We start from the raw sequence: 19,217 nt of genomic DNA on the forward strand, positions 1-19,217 counted from the left end.
ATTTTACTTTTATAAGGCGTGAGTGACAAAATAGCTCTTTGGATTGTAAGGTCGCAGACCCCTGGTTTAGACCTAAATCAAATTCAGCATATGTGCAGCACATGAAAGGACTTTTTACAGATGATTTCCATCCATTCTGGTTAATCTGAGTGAATTTTGCAAAGAACGATGGGCAGAAATGACAGTCTGTAGATGTACAAAGAGTATGGAACCATTTCAGAGACAGAGACACACACCCAAAAATGTGTCTCTGAAATTCCAGTTAAAACTGATTCTAGTTAGGCTTGATTAAAAAAAGCAAGTAATACAATGTTTTCATTGTAAATTAATAGAAATCAATATAGTATATACAGTTGGTTCAGCTTTACACAGGGAACACTGAGCAAAAGCATGAAACATTCCTCATAGCCTGTAACCGATCTTGTTGTATCTAAAGATAAACTGAAGAAGTTTGATTATTTATATTTTCTATATTTTAGTTAATATATTTAGCGTTATTTATATTTTTGACTGTACTGTACATGCCATTTTTTATTTATATTTATATTGTCTTTCCTCCTTTCATCATATAGTTTCCTTATTTCTCCAGCCTCTAGAATTATTTGAATTTAATAATTAATATTTTTTCTTAATAGAAGTGTGGAAGTTTTTATTTTTTAAAGAGTTTGTCTGCCTTTAAAATGCTCTGTTAAGCTCCTTTCAGTGACAAATGCTCTACCAGTTAAGGTTGACTGGCTCATCGCAACGTAATGTACATAAAAGCACGAGTGCAACCATTAAAAAAAAAATTATTATTCAGCTAAAGGGCCAAGGTTTGTTTTCCATCGTGCTATTTCTGTGACACTTCATTAAAGGAATTGGTGTGAATCTTACACCAAATCTGTGAAAAAAAGCCTTCATTGACATCTCGCCCGACTTCGCATTACATATGCAGTCATTCTCAAGGTGTCCTGCGCATAACAAATAAAATCATAAAATCAACCGTCCTCGGTGTGGGTTATTGATTTTCTGTAGCATTTGGTTGTGACTACAACATTTTATGTCCAATCAACACTCAGCGTCTCCGGCGTGACTTACAGGTGATGGTGAAGGTCTCAGGGGGGGACACAAGGTTATTGGCCTTTGGGTGCTCGGCCTTGCAGCTGAACTGGGCGCCTGTGTCTTCCTTCTCCGCGGAATAATGCAGCGTGGATAACGCGTTCAACAGTTCAGTCTCAGGCTGTTTGACCACAGTGTCGTTGATCAAAATCCCTGCACACAAACCAAAAAAAAAAAAAAAAAAAAGGGAGAAAAACAGCACCAATCAAAACACCGTACACACAGCCTGACAGCAGAGAAGCGAACGTCCGAAATATATGGCGACATCATGAAATATTTATAAATATCACATTTTGCTATCATTTCTAGCCATGCAACGGGGTGAGGAATACGCACGGTTTCCATCAGACAACAGGGGTTTGTTGTTCTTCAGCCATATGATGTTTGCAGCTGGACTAGCGTTCTTGGCAACACATGTTCCCAGCTGTGGAATACATCAGAAATGTTTCCAGTAAATCAAGCAAATAAATTATTTAAAATGGAATTCAACAACAACAAAGAAATGAGAAAACATAGAGAGCCTTGCAAAAGTATTTACACCCTTTAAACTTAAGAGCTTTTTATGTGACAGACCAAAACAGCAATGTGCCGTTATAGTCCCGTGTCAATTATTCATTTCCTTTTATTTCCCAATCAAGCACTTCAATAAAAAATAAATCAACGTCTGCGGTTATAATATGACCAAATGTGAAAAATCACAAGGGGTATGAATATTTTTAAGAGCCACTGTAGTCATACAACTCCTCCGAAAACCCAACAGTTTCTTCATGTTTTTTAAATTACCAAACATATTAGCTTTTTTTTTTTTTTAATGCCTCCACAGAATTTGAGAAGTAAAATACTTTTCCACGCAGCAGACCATGAAATGCCCGAAGCGTTTCTAAAGCCCATCCAATCCTCTGAGTATTCTAATTGCTGTAGGGAAGGAGGGGTTCTGCTCTTCACTAATTTATGAGAATCACTTCAAAGAACTCATTACTGTAGCAACATTCATGGGCTCTCCTATAGGTCCCGAGATAGCACACCACGAATCAGGGACTTCCCTTGATGAGTAACAGCTTAAAATACTGTAGGTATAAGCAACAATTATCATAAAAAACTCCACCTTTGTGCGTTTGCCAATCTCCAGCGCTTCTGCTTTCTCGGTTATTAAAGGAGCTTCAGGCGACTCTGTAATAAACAACAGAAAAAAACAACAACATTTGTGTTAATGAAAAGGGTGTTAGTGGAGACACAACTGTTGCTGCCGTCAGTCATAGTGGCACCTTAAAGGGGCTGTATTATGCTTTCCTTCAGAGCTGTTAAAGAGCTGTTTGTGCATGGGAAGTCTGCAGGGTTACAAAGCTTTAAGTCCAAAACAAATGAAGTTATCCTGTCCCACAGGACACCCTGCTTCTGAACTGTCTGGAACACCTTATCCTTGGCGTGCCGTTTCTTCACAGAGGAACCTCGCGTTATGCAACATTTGCGTTACGCCAACTTCATGGTCAATTAAACCAGATAATGAATACAGGTGCAGCTTAATAAATTCGATTGTCATAGAGATGTTGATTTATCTAGCCGGGCTAAAGAAGATGCCTGTTCACAGAGTGCTGTAACCATGCACATAAATGGCGAATTCAATGGAGGGAAAAGGGTGATAGGAAAAGGTGCACAATCAAGAGTTTGGAGAATCACGTTGCATTGATTTTGGGAAGCCACTCTTGGACATGAGACAATGTCCGAAGCTTACCTGGGCTACAAAGAAACAGGACTGGATTTTTTTTTTTTTTTTTAGAATAGAAAACATTTGACATTTTATTCGTAAGTCACAGTATCAGAGTTTGGAGGAAGATTAGAGCTGCTTGAAGTCCAGAGTGAAATTTCCACAGTCAGTGATGTTAGGTGTTGGTTCACTGTTTGATCAAATCCAAAACCACCACCACTGAACATCCCTGTATCCGGCCAATGCTGCTTCCCTCTCTTAACGAGTTTCGTGGAGATGCTGACTTCATTTTCCAGCAGGACCTGGAACTTGCCCACCTTTCGAAAAAGTACCAGGTAGAGTCGTGACGTTCACAGAGGAACCAAAAATCCACTGTACAAACAATACTTTTACTGTGGTTACCTTTGCCCACATTAGGACAGAGTAAATCTAACAAACAATTTTACTTCTGCTGAGTTCCACATAGATGCATACAAACTACTATTTTTGCTACTCCACTGAGAGAGAAGGAGAACAGAGTGATGGTACACAGCAGAGTACGTTTGCCTTCCCTTTTTGATATGTAAATATTAAATAACGTCATTTAGGACTGCACCATATATCACAAACCTATTGTTATCTCATGATGCCTATTGCAAAGGACTGCCTAAACTGTAGGGAGTGTTAGCTAATGATTAAAGTGTTCAGGCTCTATGCCTATAATATATTCCGAGACGAAACAGCATCCGTTGGTCAGAAGCAATGGTGAATTTGTTTAGGTTGAAATATTAAGTTAAATTCCCCCAGTAGCTGCAGGAAATACTTATTATCTGATGTTTATGCTTGTGATAAACCCATTTTTATTGTTTGTTCGTTTATCACACGCCATTTTTTTTGACTCACCAATTGCAATTATTGCAGGGTTGCAATATCGTGCAGCCCTAATGTCATCTGATCTGCCAAGTGCGAACTAAGGGGGGGGCCGGTGACAAATTCACAAATCACTAATCCGAGCTAAAGAAAAGCACAGCAAAAACCCCGGACGCGCTTTTTTGATGACAAAATAGTAACTGTCATCATTTCTCCCCATGATTATGTCCGACGTGAAATGAGATACTCTAGGCTGCCTTCTTGAAAATATGTAAATAAAAACAAGCTGGTACTTTGAAATAAACAAGAGCAATCCTCTAAAGCCATTAAAGCCCATCTCTAGTGGCAAGCACCTGGTTTAATGACCATAGTATTGTATTCTTCCTCTTGACCTTACTGTCGAGAGGAAGAAGAGAGACACCAGAGCCAACAATGCAGATGAGCTGAAGGTCACAATTAAAGCGACCCGGGTTTCCTTAACACTTCTGTAGAGCCACAGGCTGATCGCCTCTATGCCAGGCGGCATTGATGCATTAATTCATGCAAATGGGGACCCACACAACAATGAGTGTATAAACTCTACAATACATAGACATACAGACATTTCAGCATAAGAGTTTTTTTATTTGTGTTATGTAATAAGAATTTTTGCTCTTTATTGCAAGTAATCCTGAATTTCTCCACTATGGGACAATAAAGGATCATATTTTATGCAATAATATAGTCTCAGATTTTTGGTTTGCATTAGTTAACTGAATCATTTTTCAATGACATTCTACTTTAATAAAAGCACACTTTTAAAACAGTTTAAGAAGACCCTTTAAAACAAAAGCACAATGTCTGTACTCACTCTGGATGACCAGCTTCACTGAGTGTTCGTAAATTGTTTTAACAACCACCATGCAGATGAAGGTGTGCTGGTCGGTCAGTTTGGCATCAGAGAGCAAGAGGCTCAAGTTGGCCCCTAAGCTGACACGGCCCTTGAATTTATCTGTAGCGGTGATCACAACCTCGTCGCCTTTATTCTTGCTCAGCAGTTCTCCACGCACAGTCGGCTCTTTGTCCTGAAGACAAGAGAAGAGTGCACTTGTTACTTGTCCGTCACACATGTCTTCCAACTGCAATAAAAGCATGCACAATGTCTAGCCCCCATTGCCTCATTTATTATTCAGAGTCATATGAAGGTGGCAGATGTATGCTTTAAGTCATACCCCCCTTCCCCCCCCCCCCAGACTGGGTGTGGTTCAGACATGATAAATGGGTGTCAGACGGATGTCACTGTTGTGAATCCATTGACCTCCACCGTGACTTACATATTTCCATTGAGTTATCGCGATGTCTTCGACTTTAGTGTCGCCGATGTTGCAAGGAATCTCCACAGTTTCCCCGTACATGCCGATAACGGTTTTAAAACCTGTGAATGAAAAATAACAATGACAAAAACATATTTTTTAGTCAGTGGTAGGCACACTGTATGCAACCGCCAAGCCTGCTTACAGGGGGGGCAAATGGGTCCATTGTCCCGGGCCCAGGACAGAGGGGGGGCCCGAAACTGACACTCTGACCATGAAAATACAGGCAAAGTAATTTTTCTGAAAACATTTGTGTGAAAAAAATTTAATATTACAGTAACTAAATATATACATATAATCTGCATTAGGTATATGTAATATGCATTCTTTAAATAAGGGACCATTAGAACTTCCCCCACCCCAACATAAAATGGTTTTACCATTAGGACGGCTGGCTGGCTGCAACTTTGAAAGTTCGTTTCGCTGCAAACTAAGAATGTCCGGCGCACAGAGATGAAAAGAGGAGCGAAAAAGAGAAGGTGACACCAAAGGCTTGAGGGATTTTATGAGTATATATTTTTTAAAAACTGTGGATGAGTCAGGAACAGGTCTAGGAACGGAAATGCAGAGGAAGGGAAGCCCATCCAGAGCCAGGTAAGAAGCAACGCGTTTATCAATGTGATTTTAATGTATAGCATCCGCTGGCTAGTGTAAGGGGGGAAAAACACCTTTTCTTTTACAGAAATACTTGAGCTTAGCGCCAAAAGAGCAGATTCAGAGGGTCTAACCACATTTATGAAGTGAAGTCATCTACGACTTGTTTGGAGGACAAAAACAATATTTCTGTAAACAGCAGGTTATTGAATAAAATAAAAGGCATATGAGAATGAAGTATACAATTAAGTTGACTTTTTTTGGTGTGTATGTGAGTGAATATTAGTTATAAAATAAGTAGTTTTCAACATCAGTATGATGCTTAAAAAGGTAGTCAAATGAAGCACAGAAGGTGTAAAAAGCTATTGATCTTTAAACTAAAATACAGATTAGTAAGGTAAGACTTCTAAACAGAAATTTCTTCTAAATTGGCTAATAGCGGCCTCTCACCAATGGTTTGATCTTCTTGTTAGCTAACTGTCTTTACAACACCAGCCGCTATTTCTGTCAGCCCTGATAAGAACATGCAAAAAGGGAGTTCAGCATGGAGGAGGACTTGGACCATTACTATTTGCTTCATATTTGCTATTATTAGGAGAAACCATTAAATAGCAAAAGACGCAGATATTTCTAAGAAGATAATATTAGTGGCAAATTAATACACGATCTGTACCAGCAGGGGGAACACTTGATGGAGCATCTTCAGATATTCTTTACAATTTTCTAAGCTCACACTGCATATTACACTACTAGCTAGAGGGACTGCACAGAAAAAGGTAAAGAAAAAGAAGCAAAAACATCATCTAGCGGCTATTACTTTTTGCTGCTATTTTCGGGACTATATGTCACAGTTTTTTTCATAGTTTGGCCGGGGGTGCGACTTATACTCTGGAGCGACTTATGTGTGAAATTATTACACATTTTTACCGGTATATCATTACACCTGTTATTTTCACACCAAACCTCAAGGAGGGCGCTCTAGGCCTGTGTTGAATCAGACGTAAGCGACGTAGAAGCGGAAGTGCTTCTACCTCTGGAGTTAACGGAGTTATTTGAAAGTGACACAGAGGATGAAGATTTCACTGGATTTTAGTTATTTGGAGCGACACGGGCGCTTTGGTTAACTTCTTCGCATGTTATTTATGCTATAGTTATCTGAATAGCTTTTAATATGTTAACATACCAGGCATGTTCTCAGTTGTCATGTAGCGTAAGCTAACCGTACAATTATTCAGGCTGTTGTTGCCTCCGTTCTATTTTTATTTAAAATTGCCTTTCAAGATGACATGTCTGTTCTTGATGATGTATATTATCAAATACATTTCCCCCAAAAAGGCGACTTATACTCCAGTGCGACTATATGTTTTTTCCTTCTTTATTATGCATTTTATGGTTTGTGCGACTTGTACTCTGGAGCGACTTATAGTCCGGAAAAAAAGGTAATTATTTTAATTCTGATAGCAACATTATATTTGACATTCACTAAACAAATGCAACAATTCATTCCTAAAGAGTCTAAATAATTTTAAACTTCCTTTCCCATTTTACATTTCATCCAAAAGATAGAGACCATATGATTGAGAAGGGCGATGGGTTGCCAGCACAACGTTTCTCACTGCACTGTGATGTGGGGTTAGAGCCAGAGGGCCGCAGGGAGGGGAAGGCTGCCGCGGCCCGACTGAAAATGAGGCGCTGCTCACTTCTCTGGCGCTCAGATTTACATTTCAGACTTATCAGAGTTCAGGCTTAGGTAAACGCGCAAGTGGGCGTGCGGAAGCACAAATCTGACAGCTAAAACCCCAACCAGCTCGACAACAGTTCAGCGCGAGAACAAAGCAGTGGCCGGCAGTCCTTCTCTCCTATCTGCTGAATCTGCGACAAGTCATGCTTGTGTATTTACAGGCAAGGAATGAAGCTACAACATTTGGTTGTGCTCATTCAGCTCTGAAATTGTCTGACTTATGTTCTTGCAGAGGAAAAGAAATAAGAAAAAAAACAACAACAGCACACTGAGAGCGAAAACTGAGATTCACTTTCAGTTTCAGTCTAAACTCATTGGACCTTTAAAGGTTTCCTCTCTGCTGGGGCAGAGTTGGAGTGAATTCATTTGCCGTGTACATGAGCCTCATTTGAATCCTGTTTGAATGAAAGTAAATACTTTTACTATGGTTACCTTTGTCCACATTAGGGTAGGGTAAAAACCAGGACCCCGAGGGACTGTTTGCGCAGTTCACGTGATGTAAGCCCAAGGCGACACGTTTAGAAATGTCTGTTTCCTACTTTGTATCTATTCAGAATTATTACGCGAGTTTGTAAAACAGTTAAGGACTGCAGTGATTTATTACTGAGCGGAGAGGGAAAAAAAAATCAAACAGACTGCCTGGAGTCAGCAATTTCTGCTCTCTTTGCCATATTCTTGGCACTCGGCCAAACGGGTTCCTGTGCCAACACTTGTCGCTCATCATTATGAGCTGTCAAACAACCACCAGTCTGGTTCTGAACCAAACGGCGAAACCTGTTTTTAAAAGCACCAACAAAAAGACGCACGACAAACACGGAGTAGTGAAACACATCTGTTTGAAACAGAGCCGGTTTGACTCACTGTCCTGGAGCTTTTCTCCGTCTGCTATGACTTCACCAACCCCTGTGGCCACATGCTGACTTTAAAGTAACACTTAGACAATTGGGAAATGCATTTACTACTTTTGCAGAGAATTAGACGACGCGACAAGACGCACACATCTTATAGACCAGCAGAAAACCGTCCACTTGCTTTAAAGATAACCCTAAAGCCAGGATGTATATATTAAATTGTAACCATGGCAGTTCTTTATTACCTTTTTGAAAAAGAGTTTAGACAAACAAAAAATTAATTGGTAGGGGTTGAGAAAACCTAACGGCCTGCTTTAAAAGTTGACCTCAGTGCTAATTAAGCATGGGCTGGGTTAAGGCATCAAGATATACCAAAGTTTTAAAAAGTAACACTATTAAAGAAGCAAAGGTCAAAAGTCCTTTTCATGCGATGCCAGAGAAAATAACAAAACGACTGGAGTTGTCTCGGGTTGTATTAAGCAGAATAGTGCCACGCTGCAACAAGACAAAGTCATGTTGTGGAAGCTAATGAAGCACCTCCCATCACTCTTATTAAGGTTACATGGCAAGCTAGCCTTCCAACTAGAGAAACTAATTAACCAGCAAAGAAGTGTCCTGTTTGAATCCACCAGTTCTGAATATTTCTTGGTAAAAGATAAAAATCTGGGGCCAGCAGCAGTAGCTACTCATGTGGTCAAGGTCAGGTGGTTCGTAAGTTGCGATAACCTCTTTAAAGCTTTTTAACAGCTTTTCACTCCTAGTTAAAAGTTCCCCGAAACCTTTTGGTTGTTAGTCCAATTTCCAATTCTGTAAATGTCTCAAAGGTTCATTTGGGCTTTTAACTGTATTAAATATCCACTAAAGCATATTTTTTAACCTTTTACAGCTATCTTTTATTCTTATCAATTTCAAACCTTTAAGACAGCTCAAACAATATTGTATAGTCATAGTCAATGTCTTTATCAGCTCTATCTGTTTACCTATTCTGGCCCCCCAACCTTGTTCTTCCGTTAACTGTTTTTACAGCCTTTATGAAAATGTTAACTTGACCTTTAAGAAAACTGCATTTATTTTTCCATCAGTATAAAATTGTACACCTGTTACAATTTCAGGTTTATGCAACCTAAAAATTGTGACCCTGATGAAATAATTTCCAACCTTTTTACACCTTTATTGCAAGATATATCCTGCTGATTTCAGCAGAAATGCAACTAATCTATATATATAAAAAAGCTGTAATAATCGTAAAACTAAGTCTCAAAAGCTGGAAATTTAAAAACACTGTCTAAATGTTTGAGGGGCCCTCTATGTTAAACATGCCCCATAAGTTTAATGTCTGGCTCTAACCTTTTCTATTTAGGGACTAGTTTGCTTATTTCTAACTTAAATGTGTCCAATTTTGAAATTTTTATCTGGCATAATAACTTGGAAACTTTTTTAAAAGTGTCCAAATGTAAAGAAATGAAGCCCATCTTGAGAAACATCAGCCGTTGCATATGTTGCCAGTGTATCGGCAGAAAACAAAAAGATTTCAAAGTGTGTAATGTTTGAAGACTAAGTGGGATTTTTTTTTTAGTTCAATGCCGTCACAGTCTACAAAAGCCCCAAGCGGTCAAATAATTATGAGCATTGTTAAGAGGAAAATAGGTCAGGACTCCCCTGCCATCTCTGGGATGTTAGGGGCTCTGCTGAAGCACTGTAGCGGTTTGAGGTTGAGAAATGTATAGTGTAGTACAAATGGAATAAATTATTGTTATTATTATTATTAGTAGTAGTAGTGGTGAATCTTCATCAGTACAGACAGAACGTATGCATGGCTCAAGACTCAGTAAGGTTAAAGGTATAGTCGACAATGTTTTTCAGCTTAGTGTTCTGAGGGGATCACCATATCTATTGGTTGTAACACTTGTCAATCATTGTGAAGTGCTCACGTAACGCCAATTTGCGTCCAAGTTCCTTGTTAGTTTCCGCTTGCTGGCTGCGCACTTGTAGTGTTTATGTATCTGGTTAGCTTCGGCGTTAGCCGTTCATTGTAGCTCTGCTGCTCTCACTGTAGACTTGGAAAGGGGTTGAGAGTCGTGAGAAGCAAACTCTCGTACAAGTTTATGAGAAGAAGAGGAAAACCAGAGTGGAGATTTAGGAGATTTTTTTCCACTCGATCCCCCTAAAGGAGTGGAAGAGTGGGTAAGACATTCTCGCGCGTGCGTGCAGTTATTCAGAAAGGGACTTGGGCGTTTCTTACCTAAATTTCCGGAAACATCATCCACTCTATCTTTAATGCATTTTGTGTGACAAATTTATAAAATCAATAACTTTGTGCTGCCTTGTTACAACACTAGTTCCACCAACTTTTTTGCGTGTGTGAAAAAGTGATGATGGGATATTAGTTGAAACAGTGTATGTTCATACACCGTCGAAATACAAGCTTAAGTCGAGTCAAACAAGATAATTTTCTACATATTTATTATTTGTGGTTCAGGCACCACAGCCTTTTTCCCTGTCTTAATCTATTTCTAATCAAACACATGTTTGATGTTGCATGCTTTTATTATTTTTTTTCTCTTGATACTAAGCATTACTACATCTAAACTCTTAGAAGTTAATTTTTCCACTGCAAAAAATGGAAAAGCATAGCTGAAGAAAAGCACAAGGTAATTTAATACAGATGTTAAATGATACATACACTGTATACATACACATAAATCGGTAAGTGTGTGGATAATGATGTGAGGTGGAGTAAATCTTTGAAAGTGATGATGATCGGTGCTGACTGCTGTGTCCAAGAAGCAGGAACAAGTTATAAGAGCATCACGGTGGAATAAAGCCCACCCCAATGAAAACTATGAACGACACAGAGCCCTACCATAGGACTTCACCCAGAGAGCTATTTCCTGCATTCACAATCAGACTTGGCGACATTTACTAGTGACAGCACAGGATGGGACAAAAGATCACCACATATCTACCGCTGACACTTTCACCGGGACTTTTTCTAGCAAACACAGAGATAAGCCCAGTTGTCTGTCAAGCAGACGCCGTAAATTTCTTGCTCCGAATCCGAGCATTGTTCATGACACCTTGAAATATCTTCCTACATCACTGAAAAGTTCCTTTAAAGGATTTGAACATTTTTTAAGAAAAAAATAAATAAATGACGCCTCCTATTAAGTAATTTCAGAAATTTAACAAATTGCACGCTGCTGTCTGACATGTTTTCTTGATTTATTTTTGTATCCATTAAAACGCTTTAATCGTCATGACCTTCAGCGTTTGATTAAAACACTGCATTGCACACTCCAGCTATGCACTTTCCGTGACATTAAATATGCATCTGCACTGAGCTTGCATCCAAGTTTTTTTTTTTTTTCTTTCCATGGGATCCACCTGAAACAGCACTGCAGATAGCTGGGTTGAACGCAGCATGTTGATGGAGCTACCCCGCACTCTGCTATTTTGCCTGTCTGATGGAAATCTAATGAAACGTGCAGGTTTCTGATCCAGGCAGAAATGATTGCACATGCTGGGTGGAAGGGGGAAAAAAAAGGCTAATGGAGACATTGTGAATATATTGAGAGGGGCCTGTTAATGAGCTCTCTTTGGAAGACAGGGGGACATGTTTTGCATATGTGTCAGGTTTGATGACATCCTGCTACATTTCATTTTGGGAGGTATTTAGGGTGCCAGAAATAATCTGTCACTATCTTGATTGTGTGCTCCACCTGTGTGTGCTGGTGGTCTAGTGATGTAAGAAAGATAATCTGAATGCATCTCACGGCCTGCTGAAGGCGATGATTTTTTATTTTTATTTTTTTGGTAAGCATTGTGGGAACACATATGCAACCAGGAGCAGTGTATGTTGTGTCTAAAGCATTGAGAGGCGAACCTCTCTGGAGAAAGTGTAGCACAACCTACTAGGATGAGTCGAACAACTGCTCATCCGCAGAGATGAAAAAAGGTTATCGTCCTTCCTGTTTAATGGGATCCTTTCCATTTAAAATTCAGATTTACTTTGAATATCAAAATAAAGCTGTGTCTCCGAGAACTTTAAAAGAGGGTGCATTAAGTAAAGCCATTATCTGTGGAGATTACACCATCACGGAATGAGAACTAATCGCAAAGGTTGAGTTGGAGACAGCAGAGCTCCTGCTTGCTGAGATAAGGTAATCCTTCACAACACAAGAAGGCGAACAGTGTCTTCGGAGTGACAAAGGTTTGCACACATGTTCACACACAATGCATAACAAAATAAGGCCACCACCTTCAACGGTTCTCTATACAACGACGAGACAGCCTACAGGCCACATGGTGTATGGACAGTAACCTGCTCCTTAACACCAGCAAAACCAATAAGCTCATTGTAGACTTCAGGAAAAAGAGAAGAGGCACACATGACCCTGTCTACATCGACAGGATACCTGTCGAGTGAGTCTCCAGCTTCAAGTTCCTGATTACCCACATCTCGGAGGTCCTGTCCTGGACCACCAACATCTCCAGCGCAGTAAGCTTACCAGCGCTTGTCCTTCCTAGGGACACTGAAGAAGAAACATCTAAGCATGGGCTTAGATGTTTCACCATTGCGTGACTGAGAGCATCTTAACCAACTCTGTCACAGTCTGGTATGGGAGCTGCTCAGTCTGGAAGCACAAAGGACTGCAGCAGGTAGTAAAAACAATCTGAATGACTCCTCCCACCTGACATATGGACTGTTTGCCCTCTGCTCACCCCTTCACAGCAATTCACCCACACCCTGCAACTCCTCATTTCCTCCCTGACCAAAGAGATTCACCACTGCACTACTGGACTGTTCTGCACACGCACACTTTTAGGGACCTGTTGGCACAGTACCATGTACCAAATATTACACTATTGATCTCACCTAATTTATCATCAGCCTGTCTTTCATTGAGAATTATGGTATAGTTCCTGTGTATAGTCTACTTACATTTAACTCACAAATCCATCTGTATAATATGTTTATTAGTGCCACAATCGACCATTGTGGCACTATTTGCTCACTCACCTAAATATATGGTCTCCCCTGTACATTGGTTTTCATCTTTAAATACTATTCACATGCTACAAAAACATGTACCATGCCTCTTATAAACCACGCTATGTATGCTGCATGCAGAAACTGCTTACTGCACTTCTGGTTAGAAGCTAAACTGCATTTTGGTGCCCTATACCTGTACACGTGTAATGACAATAAAGTTCAATCTATTCTAATAATATACAGTATAATCTCATCAAATATGAATAATGGTAAACACTGAGATTAGGTATAGAAAACCAGAGGTGGGAACAAGTCAATGTTTTGTAATTCCCAGGTAAGTCTCAAGTCTTTACCCTAAAGTCCCAAGTCAGGTCTCAAGTCAAAACAGGTATTTCTCAAGACAGTCCAAAGTCTTAAATTTCTAATTTCAAGTCGTTTCGAGTCTTTAACAATGTTGAAATACATGTTAAATGTAAATAATAAAGCGTGTGTTCTTTTTAAATCAGTATTTATCTGAAAATGTAATGAAACCAGTGTAACTGACCTTACAAAACAGTAAAATTAAACTTCGCTTCAAGAACATTCCTCCTTTGAACTATATTTTCCAGAATATTCAGTGACAAATACAACGGCAGAACTTCATATTCAGTCCCAATGAAATTACTTTAGGGAGCATCTTTCTCCTTAGCTTCTTTTCTTCTCTGGTTAATTTAATTGGCTGTGCTGCATCTCACGCACATATACGTACGCAGTGGGGGAAAGACAGAGACGGTCTGCATATGTTGATAACGATTGAGGGAAATTAATTAACGGTGCACACTTTTTAAATGACAGATGTCTTAAGCTTTGGATTTTGTGTGAAATATCAAGTCTTTTCAAGCAAACAAGTTCAAGTCCAATTCAATTCTCGAGTCATTGGTTGTAAAGTCCAAATCAAGTCACAAGTCCCCGAACAGTTTTTCAAGTCAAGTCTAAAGTCATGAAATCAATGACTCGAGTCTGACTCAAGTCCAAGTCATGTGACTTGAGTCCCCACCGCTGTAGAGAACTATAATGTATGAGCAAAACTAGAGAGCAACCAAGAAATTCTCACCTTGAGGGGCCAGCCAGTTGGTAACTCAAAAGATCCAGTCTATTTCTGATCATACAAGGTACTAAAAGGGGACGCCAGCCACAACACTCTTGAGTTTGGCTGTCTTTATAGAGGCAGGAAGACTCGGCCACTATCAGTGAGCTATTTAAAGATTAAGTCAGAGGAAGCACTCAAGACATGCTAAGCTATGAGACAAGAAGCGTAGACGTGTCAATGAAACTATTGCTTCATCGACACGTCTACGCTTCCTTCAGGCTGGGGGAGAGTTTGGTAGTCTTTCAGCGAAACCAAGAAGATTAGAACAGTAAAGGCCTTCTGTGTGTCATGCAACAAGCTGGATTTGGAAATCTCAGAGGAAAGATAAGGGTCTATATTTTCTAGAATACACATACAGAGACTACTGTTTTGTAACGCGTAGCCAGATTGACATTAGATCATCAAGTCAGTTTAAAATGTCCACTCTGTAATTATTTTGTCTTCGTTCAAAGATAATAATTAATTAACACTCAGTACGAAGACTAGGAGGAAAACTTTGAATGCGGTTTTTATACTTTCTTATAATTTAGATCTTATAGAAATTAGAGTTGGTTAAAATCAGTATAAACATTTTTTTTTGAAGTTTCAAAGGTCAGAAAGCCATCAGATAATATAACCCTTATCTGTGCATTTTTAGAAACACAGACAATTACCTTGATTGACTTAATTAAAAAAGTACAATTATCTAGGTTTAGTATAAGAAAGCTGGGTTTAACATCAGAATAATTTTCTCCATGTTGAGTTTCCCTAGTGCCATTTAGACAATCTGGCATTCAACAGATTTATAGGTGAATAATTTATTCTGCTTAGCCCATTGTAGGCTAACACTTACTAGTCACAAAGTGATGTTAGTGATACTCTAAATATACTGTATCTGAGGGTACAGTATCCATAAGCATCCATTTGAAATGCATTATTAAAAACTCTGCTGGCCAGTTAAAACTTACCTAAAAAAAATGACTTTGCAAATAAGCTGAAGCTGTATAGTTTTCTTTTCTTTTAAGTACAGACTGCTGAGGCTTGAGTGCTTTGTGGTCCAAACTCCAACTCACACCTTGTTATTAACAATGTGCAAGAAGCCTCCGGCATTCAGGCTGACACCCTTGTCTGGAACAGGCAAGGCTCCTTTTCTAACCCTTGCAACCTTTCATGATACTGGAAGCTGAAGACATGAATTATGCTTCTTAAACTAAAACACATCAAGAGGTTTTTATTAGTCAATAGTGATTTTTGTGTTATTTAAATGTTTTTAATTGTGTTTTACTGTAACACACCTTATAATTGCTGCGTGAGAAAAGTTTTACTCCAGATGTAACAGGACATCTTCCATAAAGTTCATTTTTTTTGTCGTGTCAGTCCACAGAATATTTTCCCCAAAGTGTGTGTTCTTTTTAAATCAGATAGGAGTTTTTTTTAAGCAACTGTGAGATGGACATTTATGTTCTTCAGGGTCAGGAGTGGTTTTGGCCTTTGTACTCCCCATGGATGTTATTTTAGTCAGTCTCTCTCTCTCTGTCTGTCTGTCTCTCTGTCTCTCTCTCTCTCTTTCTTTCTCTCTGATTAGAGATTATGACCACTGACTCTAGCTGAAGCATGTTAGGCCTCCAGTGTTATAGATATTGTATCAGGCTGTTTTGAAACCTCCTAGATGAGTTGTTGAGGTGCCCTAAAAGTTATTTTGGTACGCTGATCACTCCTGGGAAAATTCACTACCGTTTTGTTTTTTTCAGTAATAGTTCTTGCTACAGTGTCTCTCACCCCAGGGACGAAGCTGGATACCTCCTTTAGTAACAGACTGCTCCATCCTAAGTGCGTTAAGGAGCATTATCGCAAATATTTCCTCATATTTCCCCATGTTACTTGCTAGTGATACACCACTGTGGGACAATAAAGAATTTTCTGTTGAATTCTTTTTTTTATTCTTGTTCTATAAGCTGCAGACCAAAAGCCTTAGAAATAGCTTTGTAACGCTCTACCGACTGATATATGTCAGTCACTTTGTCATCTGTCCTTGAATTTCTTTAGATCTGGTTGTATTATACTACTTCAAGGTGTCATACGGGTTCCTTTGAAGGGATTTCTTGATCCTAAAGTTCTGGTAGCAATCGAGTAACCAGTCCAAAAAGTATAGCTAATTACGGTAAATTTGTGATTTAACATGGGGGTGGGTAAAATCACTCACATAAACCAAGGCCAGTTCAGATTTTTATTTTAATTTTTTTGTTCATGGCTGAGATCATCATTTAAAAATAGTTTTCTGTGTTAAGTCAGGTTGTCTTTGTCTATTAAGATGCCTTGTTTGATGATATGACACATGTGAAACGAGTACCAACGACACAAAAACGGAAGAGATCAGTAAGGAGATGAATATTTCTTCAAAGCCCTGCACTGTAGATTGTGATCAGTCAACTCACAGAAGACACAAACACAAAGCTCAAATGGCTTTGGTAAATGGATTTTCTTGAGTCTGACCTCAAAAATCTCTTGACAATCCCGCTGGCTCTTAAGACAAAGGTTTCAGTTCAATACATCTGGGTTTTTACAAATCATAGAGGGGCATTTTAGTCCTCTGAACCAAAAATAAAACGGCTCCTGGGGTTTTATCTAAATCCCTCTTCGGTTATAAAAGCGGAGCTCTCACACTGGGCATGGAAAAAAGTTTGCTAATGCTCCTGCAAAAGGTAAATCAACCAATAGACAGGTGAGTGATGGAGACAGAAGGCAGCACCGCAGGAGATACTTTCATGTTCCTGATTAAGGCGCCTCTATCCGTGAGAGAAGACAGCTGACGACAGCTCAGATAGAAGCTCGCCTGGGAAATCAGCTTCCACCTTGCAAAAGTCTCCATATCCTTGTTGTGCTACCTTTTACCTATACCTCCCATTTTTGTGTGAGTGTATGTGTGCGCGGGTGTGTTCGTGCCGTTCACCTACAACATCCCAAAGAAAACGGAGGCCCAAACTTATTAAGTGCCGAAAATGAGGCTTTCTCTGTGAATAGAGATCCCATGGCGCATGTTCACAAAGACTTGATGGCAAATAGCCTCGCTTCAGAGGCGGTTCAGCGTAGAGGGGGCAAACAGACCCACTCTGGCTAGATCAATAAAACTCGGAGAAAGGCCAGATTCTTCTAGTGAACTGCACTCGCCTAAGGAGAGAGAAATCAAAGAAAGCCTAACCTTCCGTGACATTCTGCTTCTCGTCCTTGTCTTTCCTTTAATAATTCAACAAGTGCTGAATTTTGATTAGCCGCAACCAAGTACCTCCGATGAGAGAGATCAGTGATTTAATAAGCTCAATCTCTAAGTGCTCGCTGTCAGGAAAAATCGCCGTCACACCGGAAGGTGAGAGAGTTTTTTTTTTTTTTTTTTTTTTGGAAACCAGAACAGTCTATCACCGGGGTCCCCAAAGCATCCTTGTAGCTATCTTCTACCATCTGAGCTCGGCTGCTTTGTCACACCTTTCACCCTTCACACACTCAGCCAGCTCATGTGTTACTGACTATGACAGACACATGACTATATTGTAATTCTGCTCCAGTATCACGCTCAGGAAGTGTATAACATCAGCACGCTGAAGAGAGACATTAAAAAAAAACACACACACACACAGCTACATCCTCACTATCTCTCTGTCTCTCTCTCTATCGAGGGAAGAGGTGTAATCATGTCACTGATGGATAACTGACAGCAGGGCTCGCACAACATCCCTCTCACACAGCTCCTCTCTCCCTTTTTTTTCTTCCTAGCGAGCTGAACCATCGAGGCACCATTCCAACCGTCAACACTGTATGCTCTGTAATTTAGCTCTTTCCTTCCCACTGTAATTGCCTGTCACTGTCTTTGGAGCATAAAACTAAAGCCATCAGCTTGTATTTTTTAACTGTCAAGAGCTGGTGGGCAAAAAAAAAAAAAAGGAAAATATCTCACTCGTTACGGCTGACTGATTTTCGAACATGTAATGAGAAAGAATGCACAGCTTGTGGGTAAGGATACATAGCGGATCAAGCAGGTGACCAGATTGTAGCCTCAACTTATCCGTGACCGGCAGGCCGAAAACCATCTAAAAGTATAAAAAATGTTTTCTTATGCTATTTATAGTTCTTAAAAACAAGTGGGCATCGGCTAAATCATAAGTGGTATGTCAGGGCTTTCCAAAATCAGTGATCAGAACCTAGTCACAAAATCTGCGATCGGCGTATCTCTGCTAACTTCAGTAAAATAACATATATTGTTAAGATCAAGCTGTTCCGAAAAGCCTTCAAATTCATTGCATGATCAAATCTGGGGTTTTAGTTTCAGTTTTTAAACCAAAAATATAAAGGCAAATATTTTTATCTAGGTTAAAAAAAGCAATGAATATTTGTTAAAAAATATAAATAGACAAGGCAAGGCAAAATTATTTGTATAGCACAATTCAGTACAGAGACAATGCAAAGTGCTTTACATGATTAAAATACAGGAAAATAAAACAGAATATAAGCAATACACCTCTGTTTCTTTCTGAGTTGTAAAAAAACAAGTTCTGAATGTTGTCTATTTTGCAACCTAAGCAGAAGATTTGAAATTTTCCCCCTCATACATACGGGTGACAAAAGCCCAATTGTGGAAAACGAGCTTCACTGGAAAATGAGCTTCACTGAGTTTGTGACGCATGGATTTACAACAATTTTCCTACTTTACGCTACCCCACCTGCTTCTGGGCACAGAATGCAACACAAAAACCTAAAGATCCCCGACCTTCTATCTGAAAAGAAGGTCAAGTTATAGACAGAAAGAGTTGAGACAAAGCTTTCATTTTCTGACAAAGTTCCCCCACCCGAAGGCTCCATCTGCAGCTTGGCCGGCTGAGCTAAGCCTGTCTGATTTTGTTTTTTGGGGTTTTTAATAAGTGATCCGCTCTCAAT

At 39.5% G+C, this 19,217-nt stretch overlaps 1 protein-coding gene across 1 annotated transcript in view; it reads right to left on the reverse strand.

Moving 5' to 3' along the window:
- Positions 1 to 1,039: 1,039 nt before the first annotated feature.
- LOC118556588 (CD166 antigen homolog A-like) overlaps positions 1,040 to 19,217 on the reverse strand; it is a 50,892-nt gene continuing 32,714 nt past the window's right edge. Inside the window, exons 2-6 of the mRNA XM_036150244.1 lie at positions 4,966 to 5,066; positions 4,503 to 4,716; positions 2,204 to 2,268; positions 1,435 to 1,522; positions 1,040 to 1,251 (exon numbers count right to left, since the gene is read on the reverse strand). Coding sequence (XP_036006137.1) covers positions 1,055 to 1,251; positions 1,435 to 1,522; positions 2,204 to 2,268; positions 4,503 to 4,716; positions 4,966 to 5,066 — 665 coding nt within the window. The 3' untranslated portion in view covers positions 1,040 to 1,054. The remainder of the gene's footprint in view (positions 1,252 to 1,434; positions 1,523 to 2,203; positions 2,269 to 4,502; positions 4,717 to 4,965; positions 5,067 to 19,217) is intronic.

This window comes from Fundulus heteroclitus, chromosome 18 (genome assembly GCF_011125445.2).
Source record: "Fundulus heteroclitus isolate FHET01 chromosome 18, MU-UCD_Fhet_4.1, whole genome shotgun sequence".
Classification (NCBI taxonomy): domain Eukaryota; kingdom Metazoa; phylum Chordata; class Actinopteri; order Cyprinodontiformes; family Fundulidae; genus Fundulus; species Fundulus heteroclitus.